Source organism: Oncorhynchus clarkii, chromosome 25, assembly GCF_045791955.1.
Source record: "Oncorhynchus clarkii lewisi isolate Uvic-CL-2024 chromosome 25, UVic_Ocla_1.0, whole genome shotgun sequence".
NCBI lineage: Eukaryota > Metazoa > Chordata > Actinopteri > Salmoniformes > Salmonidae > Oncorhynchus > Oncorhynchus clarkii.
Genome location: NC_092171.1, coordinates 1,636,763 through 1,649,030, shown reverse-complemented (window position 1 = coordinate 1,649,030; position 12,268 = coordinate 1,636,763). Strand labels below are relative to the sequence as shown.

Here is a 12,268-nt window from a genome sequence, read left to right as displayed (position 1 = left end):
AAGCTTGGGAAATCTTTTTGTATCCAAATCCGGCTTTAAACTTCTTCACAACAGTATCTCGGACCTGCCTGGTGTGTTCCTTGTTCTTCATGATGCTCTCTGCGCTTTTAACGGACCTCTGAGACTATCACAGTGCAGGTGCATTTATACGGAGACTTGATTACACACAGGTGGATTGTATTTATCATCATTAGTCATTTAGGTCAACATTGGATCATTCAGAGATCCTCACTGAACTTCTGGAGAGAGTTTGCTGCACTGAAAGTAAAGGGGCTGAATAATTTTGCACGCCCAATTTTTCAGTTTTTGATTTGTTAAAAAAGTTTGAAATATCCAATAAATGTCATTCCACTTCATGATTGTGTCCCACTTGTTGTTGATTCTTCACAAAAAAATACAGTTTTATATCTTTATGTTTGAAGCCTGAAATGTGGCAAAAGGTCGCAAAGTTCAAGGGGGCCGAATACTTTCGCAAGGCACTGTACATGTAACATTAGCTAGCTAGCTAACAGTACGCTTTAACTTGAAATGAAAACGACTTTCTGACTAAATGAAATGTATAATATCTGAAAATGTAGCTAGCTAGACTATCTTACCCGTGGATGGAGGCTTCTCCTTCTCTGTCACGTATGCCATGGTTGCCCTTAGTTTGATGATGTAATCCAGAGACAGGTGTTTTATAAAACAGACTTCTGTGTGTTCTCTTTGACTCCTTCTGCATATGTGCAATCAAATGCCATCATTTTCTCCATTTCGTTAGCTATCATACTCTAATTCCACCGGGCATTCGACTGATTTCAAAACTCGGTCCTCCAGAAAGTGGAGACAAACACTTTTGCAATTCTACTACGTGATATATATATTTTTTAAAGCTGCGTTAGAAAGGATTACTTACACATCCTGACCAGCTCATGTTATAGACATAACATGGCAGACCAATCCAAACTCATCTCTCGGCATGTCCAGCCCATCAAATCAAATCTATTTATATAGCCCTTCTTACATCAGCTGATATCTCAAAGTGCTGTACAGAAACCCAGCCTAAAACCCCAAACAGCATGCAATGCAGGTGTAGAAGCACAGTGGCTGGGAAAAACTCCCTAGAAAGGCCAAAACCTAGGAAAGGTTACTTGTGTCATGCACAAAGTCGATGTCCTAACCGACTTGCCAAAACTATAGTTTGTTAACAAGACATTTGTGGAGTGGTTGAAAAACGAGTTTTAATGACTCCAACCTAAGTGTATGTAAACGTCCGACAACTGTGCATTAGCTATCTCATAAGGCCTTATTATGAGGCCTAGCTTTACCCTAATACAGTGGCCTGAAACTCATCATTTACAGGCCACATCAGGTCTGCAAGTATGGTTGCAAAATTCTGTTAATTTTCCCAGATTTAAAAACAAATTCTGTTTGAAGGATTTCCAGGAATTTTCCATCCGGGATTTCTGTAAAACCTTGGAAAATTGCCATAATTTTGCAACCCTACCTTACATTATGCAGGCTTGCAAAGTGAATTGTAATTTTTATTTTTTATTTTTTTATTTTACACCTTTTTCTCCACAATTTTGTGATTTCCAATTGGTAGTTACATTCTTTTCCCATTGCTGCAACTCCCGTACGGACTTGGGAGAGGCGAAGGTCAAGAGCCATGCGTCCTCTGAAAGCCACACTGCTTCTTGACACACTGCTCTATTAACCTGGAAGCCAGGCGCACCAATGTGTCGGAGGAAACGACCGTGTCAGCGTGCATGCGCCCGGCCTTCCACAGGAGACGCTAGAGCGCGATGCGACATGGACATCCCGGCCGGCCAAACTCTCCCCTAACCCGGACGACGCTGGGCCAATTGTGCATTGCCTCATGGGTCTTCCGGTTGCTGCTGACTGCGACACAGCCCGGGATTGAACCTGGATCTGTAGTGACGCCTCAAGCACTGTCGGGCCTTAGACCGCTGCACCAACTGGGGAGGCCGTGAAATGTAATTTCTATTGGAATCCAGCCAGAGTTAAGACATCCAACAGTTTTTACATTTGTATTCACCCACATCCTGCATTCATAATGACTGCCAGGGTTAGGAACAGTGGGTGGAGACCTAAGCCATTTTAACTGGAACAACCATTTCATTAACAGATGCAAAAGTTCAAACTAAATGATTGGATTACTTTAGAAAAATGTATGTATTTGATATTTGTGTAGCATAAGATTAATCAATCAATCACTCAATGTACATGAATAAACACAGATATTAAAAACTGTTTTTTTTAAGTAGAGCACACTGGGAAAGTTAATTTGTTATCATAACTTTAAAAAATAGAGTTGGTTTGACTCCTCATTGAGTTGAATCAGTGCCACATAAACATTTTAAATTCAACTTACTATAAGTATTTAAGTTGGCACAACAACTAAGAGAATTGTGTCTCTGTATGTGCATGTGTGTCTGAGCACCCTTTACCTGTCTCTACAGATCACACTGAGAGGCCTAAGACTCAATGTGAACACCACAGAGACAGTGTCCAGACAACCAGTCCTGAGGGGTACTCCATCGTGGAGGGTTTTTTACCCCAGTGTGATGAGCAGGGTCAGTACAGAGCACTGCAGTGTCACGGTTCTACAGGACACTGCTGGTGTGTGGACAACAGGGGGCAGGAGAGGGCAGGGACCAGGAAACCACCCGGTACTGGCCAGCCTAACTGTGATGAACCAGGTAAGAGTTTTAACTTTAATGACCCGCTCTGCTGATTTTTATGTGTCTTGCACACAGACAAACTTTTGATCAAATCAAATCAAATCAAATTTATTTATATAGCCCTTCGTACATCAGCTGATATCTCAAAGTGCTGTACAGAAACCCAGCCTAAAACCCCAAACAGCAAGCAATGCAGGTGTAGAAGCACGGTGGCTAGGAAAAACTCCCTAGAAAGGCCAAAACCTAGGAAGAAACCTAGAGAGGAACCAGCCTATGTGGGGTGGCCAGTCCTCTTCTGGCTGTGCCGGGTGGAGATTATAACAAAACATGGTCAAGATGTTCAAATGTTCATAAATGACCAGCATGGTCGAATAATAATAAGGCAGAATAGTTGAAACTGGAGCAGCAGCACAGTCAGGTGGACTGGGGACAGCAAGGAGTCATCATGTCAGGTATTTCTGGGGCATGGTCCTATGGCTCAGGTCCTCCGAGAGAGAGAAAGAAAGAGAGAATTAGAGAGAGCATATGTGGGATGGCCAGTCCTCTTCTGGCTGTGCCGGGTGGAGATTATAACAGAACATGGCCAAGATGTTCAAATGTTCATAAATGACCAGCATGGTCGAATAATAATAAGGCAGAACAGTTGAAACTGGAGCAGCAGCACAGCCAGGTGGACTGGGGACAGCAAGGAGTCATCATGTCAGGTAGTCCTGGGGCATGGTCCTAGGGCTCAGGTCCTCCGAGAGAGAGAAAGAGAGAAGGAGAGAATTAGAGAACGCACACTTAGATTCACACAGGACACCGAATAGGACAGGAGAAGTACTCCAGATATAACAAACTGACCCTAGCCCCCCGACACATAAACTACTGCAGCATAAATACTGGAGGCTGAGACAGGAGGTGATGGCCTTACAGGAGTAGCATCCCACACTGACACCAATACAGCAAATTCAGGGAGAAGTCTGACTGGGACTCAAACTCATGTCAGTCCAATACCTAAGTTATTACACTAAGTGTCCCAAACCTGTTGACAAGGTCGCTAGGTGTTGTACTATCGACCATACACTATACTAGATTTTGACCAATCCCATGGCCACTCGCAAAATTGGTTGTTGCAGCATTACTTTTGTTACGAATTGCATGTGGAGATGCACATATTGTAAAATGTATTTTTTATTTTTTTAAACAGATTTTTTTAGACTGTACTGTATACCTTTAATTTCCAATGGTATATGTTCAAGCTCAATGTATTCCTTGAGCCCGTTTGCTTTTTTATAATTAACTGTGGTGCATAGTGTGTAGATTTCTGGAAAATCATAAGCCAAAAAACTGCAAATCCCTATCTCCACTAGCCTTCCCATAGATTTCCACTAGCCTTCCCATAAATTTACTAGCGGTAGCTAGCTAACAAGCTAACTGAAGCTAGCAAGCTTGGTAAGGAATACTGGATTTTAACTGGTCGCTGAACACAAGTTATCGATCTTTTAGTAGCTAGCTAATTAAGTTGCCATTTGGGCGACGTAAAAAGTTCTCCCTATCCCCATTTAAATTTTACCTAGCCAGTTAACTTGTTGGCGAGCTCCAGTTAACGCAACTGTACTAGCTTTTGGGCTAGCTACCAAAGACAATACCTAGCATGCTACCACATGTAATAAACGATAATAAAGCAAACACCTTGACTCAAGGCTTGAGCATAGACATTTACTACTATTTTGTACTGGAAGTACCACCACAACCTATTTTTTATTTTTTTTACTTCACTTTTATTTCACCAGGTAGGCTAGCTGAGAACAAGTTCTCATTTGCAACTGCGACCTGGCCAAGATAAAGCAAAGCAGTGTGACACAGACAACATCACAGAGTTACATATGGAGTATACAATAAACAAGCCAATAACACAATAAACAAATCAATGACATAGTAGAAAAAAGAAAGTCTATATACAGTGTGTGCAAAAGGCATGAGGAGGTAGGCCATAGGAGCGAATGGTTACAATTTAGCAGATTAACGCGGGAGTGATAAATGAGCATATGATGATGTGCAAGTAGAGATACTGGTGTGCAAAAGAGCAGAAATGTAAATAAAATAAAAACAGTATGGGGATGAGGTAGATTGGGTGGGCTATTTACAGATGGACTATGTACAGCTGCAGAGATCGGTTAGCTGCTCAGACAGTTGATGTTTAAAGTTGGTGAGGGAAATAAAAGTCTCCAACTTCATCGATTTTTGCAATTCGTTCCAGTCACTGGCGGGAGAGAACTGGAATGAAAGGCGGCCAAAAGAGGTGTTGGCTTTGGGGATGATCAGTGAGATATAGCTGCTGGAACGTGTGCTACGGGTGGGTGTTGTTATCGTGAACTGAGATAAGGCGGAGCTTTACCTAGCATAGACGTATAGATGACCTGGGTCCAGTGGGTCTGGCGACAAATATGTAGCGAGTGCCAGCCGACTAGAGCATACAGGTCGCAGTGGTGGGTGATATAAGGTGATTTGGTAACAAAACGGATGGCAGTGTGATAGACTGCATCCAGTTTGCTGAGTAGAGTGTTGGAAGCTATTTTGTAGATGACATCGCCGAAGTCGAGGATCGGTAGGATAGTCAGTTTTACTAGGGTAAGTTTGGCGGCGTGAATGAAGGAGGCTTTGTTGCGAAATAGAAAGCCGATTCTAGATTTGATTTTTGATTGGGGATGTTTAATATGAGTCTGGAAGGAGAGTTTACAGTCTAGCCAGACACCTAGGTATTTATAGTTATCCACATATTCTAGGTCGGAGCCGTCCAAGATGGTGATGTTAGTCGGGTGGGCGGGTGCGGGCAGCAAACAGTTGAAAAGCATGCATTTGGTTTTACTAGCGTTTAAGAGCAGTTGGAGGCCACGGAAGGAGTGTTGTAGCTCGTTTGGAGGTTACTTAGCACAGTGTCCAAGGAAGGGCCAGAAGTATACAGAATGGTGTCATCTGCATAGAGGTGGATCAGGGAATCGCCCGCAGCAAGTGCGACATCATTGATATATACAGAGAAAAGAGTCGGCCCGAGAATTGAACCCTGTGGCACCCCCATAGACTGCCAGAGGTCCGGACAACATGCCCTCCGATTTGACACACTGAACTCTGTCTGCAAAGTAGTTGGTGAACCAGGCGAGGCAGTCATTAGAAAAACCAAGGCTATTGAGTCTGCCGATAAGAATACGGTGATTGACAGAGTCGAAAGCCTTGGCCATGTCGATGAAGACGGCTGCACAGTACTGTCTTTTATCGATGACGGTTATGATATAGTTTAGTACCTTGAGCGTGGCTGAGGTGCACCCGTGACCGGCTCGGAAGCCTGATTGCACAGTGGAGAAGGTACGGTGGAATTCGAAATGGTCAGTGATCTGTTTATTAACTTGGCTTTCGAAGACTTTAGATAGGCAGGGCAGGATGGATATAGGTCTGTAACAGTTTGGGTCTAGGGTGTCACCCCCTTTAAAGAGGGGGATGACCGTGGCAGCTTTCCAATCTTTAGGGATCTCGGACGATACGAAAGAGGTTGAACAGGCTGGTAATAGGGGTTGCAACAATGGCGGCGGATTGTTTTGGAAAGAGAGGGTCCAGATTGTCTAGCCCAGCTGATTTGTACGGGTCCAGGTTTTGCAGCTCTTTCGGAACATCTGCTGTCTGGATTTAGGTGAAGGGGAAGCTGGGGAGGCTTGGGCGAATAGCAATGTATGATTGGGTTGATCAGTTCCCTAGTTTAACCCCTTTACCTGTCTCTACAGATCTTCCTGAGAGGGCCAAGACTCACTGTGAGCAGCATAAAGACAGTGTCCAGACGATCAGTCCTGAGGGGTACCCTATCCCGGGGGTCTTTGTGCCTGAGTGCGATGAGCAGGGTCAATACAGAGCCCTGCAGTGCCACGGTTCTACAGGACATTGCTGGTGTGTGGACAGCAGGGGGCAGGAGAGAGCAGGGACCAGAAAAGGACCTGGCACTAGCCAGCCTAACTGTGATGAACCAGGTAGGAGTTGTAACTTTAATGACCCCCTCCACTCATTTGTATGCGTCTTTCACACAGACACACATTTGATGGCCTTACAGGAGTAGCATCCCACACTGACACCAATGCAGCAAATTCAGGGAGAAGACCGACTGGGACATTTCTCGTCGATCGCCAAACATTTCTGTAAAAAACCCAATGATAAAGCCTTGTGTTCCTATTTTTTTTTTATTAGTCTCGGCTGTTGGTGGTAGGTGAAGCCAATTCAGCTGTTGCCATTTAATGTGTCTGAAGGTACAAACTCTGCCTTCCCGGTGAGCCTGGAGAGGAAATCAAGTGCACTATTCCATTGCTGGCCAATCAGATTGCTTAGATGACCGAGTCTGCATTAACGTAGCAGGCATAAAAGAAAGCTATGGCAAAATTGATACTGTGAGATTTCGTTTAAACATTTAAAACCATGACTAGAGAGAGACTGTCAACGAATACAGCAAAGAGCTGCTGAGTTAGTGAGTTCATGTTTAAGTTCTTACTCAGCACAGTCACTACTTTGTATTCAAAACTTTTATAAGCCATTAAATGCGCATTCTTCCTATTTCCACTCAACGCTACAACAAGCAGTGCGGCAGTAATGAATGAGAAGGTAAGTGTAGCTATAGGCTTGCGTTGTTGTTATTATTAACGGCTTGGGTCTTTTTTAATATCAAGGAATATTTCACTTTCTTTGTTCATAGGAGTAACAACATGAATTTGTGCATGAGGCAGAAATAATGCGGTGCGACTCGAGTTTTCGCCATCAGCTGGAAGACTGTGTCCCTTTTTGGTCAGTGAAGGAAAGGGAGAGCTGAGGGATGTTGAGAGACGGACCCTCAGTCTGCTGCTCTCGCCCTCCGCTGAGACAGACCATCAGTAGCAGGCACCATCAGCCCAGTAAAATAAAAAGCTAATTATTTAAAAGTATGCTCACTCAGCTGTGCATCAATGGATCTACAACAATGGATCTATTACCGGTGTGATCATATAGCCTACCTCAAATTTTGAAATATAATAAAAAAAAATGTCCTGAACAACAATGAATTGGCAGGTAAATTCAAGCAAAGCCAGTATGCGGCGATAATGTATTGTGCCTATAGCTTACTGCAGAAACCTCATTGCTACAGTACTGTTTTTAATTGGTTATTGTTGCATAGGCTTACATTTTTTAAGTCATGTTAATAAAAAAATCACCGGTAAATCTCGGTGTGCATTTTGACTCAGAAAGTGATCTTGACTCAGAAAAGGTTGGTGACCAATAGACTAGGCCTACTAACCTTAGCAAAAAAAAAGAAACGTCCCTTTTTCAGGACCCTGTCTTTCAAAGATAATTGGTAAAAATCCAAATACCAACAATTAATGAACATGCACCTGTGGAACAGTCGTTAAGACACTAACAGCTTACAGAAAGTAGGCAATTAAGGTCACAGTTATGAAAACTTAGGACACTAAAGAGGCCTTTCTACTGAAAAACACCAAAGAAAGATGCCCAGGGTCCCTGCTCATCTGCGTGAATGTGCCTTGGGCATGCTGCAATAAGGCATGAGTACTGCAGATGTGGCCAGGGCAATAAATTGCAATGTCTGTACTATGAGATGGCTAAGACAGTGCTACAGGGAGACAGGACGGACAGCAGATCGTCCTTGCAGTGGCAGACCAGGTGTAACAACACCTGCACCGGATCAGAACATCCGAACATCACATCTGCGGGACAGGTACAGGATGGCAACAACAACTGCCCGAGTTACACCAGGAATGCATTATCCCTCCATCAGTGCTCAGACTGTCAGAAAAAGACCACATGGTTGACTAAGAAAAGAAAAGCAGAACCTTACAATAATTTTCACCATAAAAATGCACCTTTATAATAAAAGCATTACATGTATTTGATTATAGCCTACTGTCATGTGTGCATTGCTGCGCTTATAATGTGAAGAAATAGCCTAATAGTTTATCAACATTTTAAGCTAAACTTTCTGATCTGTTGTGTCAGCCACATTGCGTGAGAACCTTTTTTAATGGTTGTATTAATTTGGCATTTATTGCACCCCATAACTGTCCCAGACTATGTTTGGAATATTTATTTCTCGCACAGAATAGGCCAACTTTTGTACTACGGAGGATAGTCGATTGACATAGGCTAGTGCTTTTTCTGTTTGTCAGGCCTACTCATCTTGAGTTGGCTGATGAATAGTAAATGGGGACAGTTCTTCCAATATCTTCAATATGCACCTCGGAATTGGATAAGAACGCGGGCAGTTGCGTCCCCGATGTGTCTGTCTTCACTTGTAGCCTGTGAGAAAGACCCGATCACGTGACGAAGAGACATGTGAGTGAGAGGCGCTTCGGATTGCTCAGCACACTCAGGGAGAATGGCACAATGCAGCAATCAGGACCGCAGAAGGCATGGATGTCGCCATTAAATTCAAGGCATTTTCAAGTGCTTGTCAAATTGTGATTGAGAGACTTTTGGAGTACAGCCTTCGCAAAAAACAAAGCTGAGCTCATGCCTTTTTCAAATCATCATTAGAGTTTCATTATGCTGCCTTACATGCTGACCAGACCACTCGTCCATGTGCGCCATCGCACGCTTGTTGATTTTGTCCACCCACACCAGACGTGATCAAGACTCACAGATTGAAGTATAAAAACAAACTCTGAACCAACTTTATTAATTTGGGGACAGGTCGAAAAGCATCAAACATTTATGGCAATTTAGCCAGATAACTTGCAGTGGCTAGCTAATTTGTCCTAGGATATAAACATTGGGTTGTTATTTTACCTGAAATGCACAAGTTCCTCTACTCTGACAATTAATCCACAGATAAAAGGGTAAACCGAGTTTGTTTCTAGTAATCTCTCCTACTGTAGGCTTCTTCATCTTTGGACTTTATATGGTGGTTCGCAACCAACTTTAAAGTGCATTACCACCACCAACTGGGCTGGATTGTGGACCTCAGATCATCTTTCAATCACCCACGTGGGTAAATGCTCCTAAAAACCAATGAGCAGATGGGAGAGGTGGGACTTGCAGTGCGTCAAGCATCACAAATAGAACCAAGTCCTATTTTAGCGCCTGACTACGCAGAAGGTCGTTGACGCATGCGAGCAGTGTGGGTGCAGTGATTGAATAATATGTATGTGTACATTTATTTTGCAACGCTTGCGCACGCGACGCCATCGGTGTGGTCAGCATGTTACAATGTTTTAAAAATCAAAACATATAGCCCAATGTTTGTAGAACAACTAAAGTTACGTTTATAACTCTAAATTAAGCATTTCTTTGTTAACCGCTCAACACAGAATGTGCGCAATCACACATCGTTTGGAGAGCATATTTATATTTTATTCAGTTTTGTTCGATTGTATTCTTCATACTATAAAATAATGACACTGAATTATAAGTAAATCTTGTCTGCTAAATTAACTAGTGTAGCCCACAGCCATTTGGCATAGCTACATCAGGACCTAACATAAGGACAACTCAGAGTATGGTATTCTTTTCTTCTGAAATAGACTACATTTTCTTCATATCATGCTTTTTTAGACCTGTCTAAAATAAATAATGGATGTATTCAACTTTTTAGAAACCAGGAGATGTTAAATGTGTTTATGTTAATTAACGGTCAATTACCGTGAGACTGACAGTTATTTGCCATGACCAGTCGGGAAAAAAATAGGTTATTCCAGCATTACTTTTGTTACGAATTGCATGTGGAGATACAAATTTAGTAAAAAAAAACAACTAAAAAAGCCTAAATACATAAAAACAATAGTTTAAACTGTGACCTGGTTTAACCCCTTACCTGTCTCTACAGATCGTCCTGAGAGGCCCAAGACTCACTGTGAGCAGCATAAAGACAGTGTCCAGACGACCAGTCCTGAGGGGTACCCTATCCTGGGGGTCTTTGTGCCTGAGTGCGATGAGCAGGGTCAATACAGAGCCCTGCAGTGCCACGGTTCTACAGGACACTGCTGGTGTGTGGACAGCAGGGGGCAGGAGAGGGCAGGGACCAGGAAAGGACCCGGCACTGGCCAGCCTACCTGTGATGAACCAGGTGAGTTTAATGTTAAACACATTACGGATAATAACAGTAACATCCATGTTGTCTCTGTAATATTGTCTGTAAAGGGTACTTGTTTGTTCAGAATAACTAACTATAACCAGTGGGAAAAACTGGTTACAATAAAGTCCTTATGACGACTTTTATGATGTCATGGTCAGGTTGTATACTGGTTGTAATCTGGTAATAACAACCAAAAGATGTCTTGATGTTGTCATGAAATAGCCATCTTTACCTTTACATAAGCGTCTAGTTGGTTGTAATCTAGTTATATGACATTGTGTCAACCAGAAAAACAATATCCACCAGACAACGACGTCATTAAGATGGCATGTGCCTAATAACCCCGTACCTGCCTCTACAGATCACCCTGAGAGGCCCAAGACTCATTGTGAACACCAGAGAGACAGTCTGCAGACAACCAGTCCTGAGGGGAATGTTGACGGGGCCTTTGTACCTCAGTGTGATGAGCAGGGTCAATACAGAGCCCTGCAGTGCCACGGTGCTACAGGACACTGCTGGTGTGTGGACAGCAGGGGGCAGGAGAGGGCAGGGACCAGGAAACCACCCGGTACTTCGCAACCTAACTGTGATGAACCAGGTGAGATGAGTTCACATGTGTTGTGCATACATTTGACGTACACACAACACACCTGTATACACTAATACACATGCATAAACACTACCAATTGCAAGACCACACACACACCCACCTAGAGGTTCATGCTGCAATGCAATCTGCCTCATGTGGCCAGCTTAGACACACATAAGAGATTTTCTTAAGGTTTAGAATTAAAGCCAGGCAGCAGGCACTGTTGCTATCTAATACAGCTAAACAAAATGGAATCGTTAAAAGTTTAGGCACCAATAATGTGTTACGCCCTGTAAAGGCCCAGCTCAGCTCCTCATTGCGTATGAGTAATCACTTTAATTTGAATCGAGTAAATGGTGCCAAGTCATGCTGTCAGGTCTATATTGTTAGGGGGAGGAGGTAGGTCAGTGATGTGGTTCGCCCATGGTTTTCCTGCCAAACCACTGCTTCTTCTACACTGTGCCCAATGTGTGCTCTTCTCTCCCACGTCACAAAAAAACATATTTTTTGTGTCCGTGTAGGAGTCTTGAGTTGGAAAGAATTGAACATTCGGTCATGTTTTTTTAACAGTTTCAGAGATAACAAAAAAAATTACTTAGCCGTTTAACCTAAAGTGGTATGTTTTAAGTGCACCTGAAAGCATGTTATCAAGGTGGATTTGATAAAGTAAACACTTGGAAATCTGTAAGAATGTATACAAGTGGGTAGGTGACAGGGGAGGGGGTGAGTGTGTGTGTGTGCATGTGTACAGGTGTGCATGTGTGTGAAAGAGACTGATGAGTGTGTAAGGGGTTGGACATACCACGCTGGAGTGTGTATGTGTACATGCACGTGCACGTGCATGCATTTGTGAATGAGACTGAGTGTTTGTGTCTGTGTTTGTGAGTATGTGTGTACATGTAGTAGAGGAGAGACAGG

General features: G+C 43.1%; 1 protein-coding gene across 3 annotated transcripts in view; it reads left to right on the top strand.

Moving 5' to 3' along the window:
* LOC139383335 (nidogen 2a (osteonidogen)) overlaps window positions 1-12,268 on the top strand; it is a 91,191-nt gene that overhangs the window by 63,613 nt on the left and 15,310 nt on the right. For all 3 annotated transcript variants that reach the window (XM_071127837.1, XM_071127839.1, XM_071127838.1), the window contains 4 exons: window positions 2,463-2,702; window positions 6,443-6,682; window positions 10,513-10,752; window positions 11,123-11,359. In XM_071127837.1, the coding sequence (XP_070983938.1) occupies window positions 2,463-2,702; window positions 6,443-6,682; window positions 10,513-10,752; window positions 11,123-11,359 (957 nt within the window). The remainder of the gene's footprint in view (window positions 1-2,462; window positions 2,703-6,442; window positions 6,683-10,512; window positions 10,753-11,122; window positions 11,360-12,268) is intronic.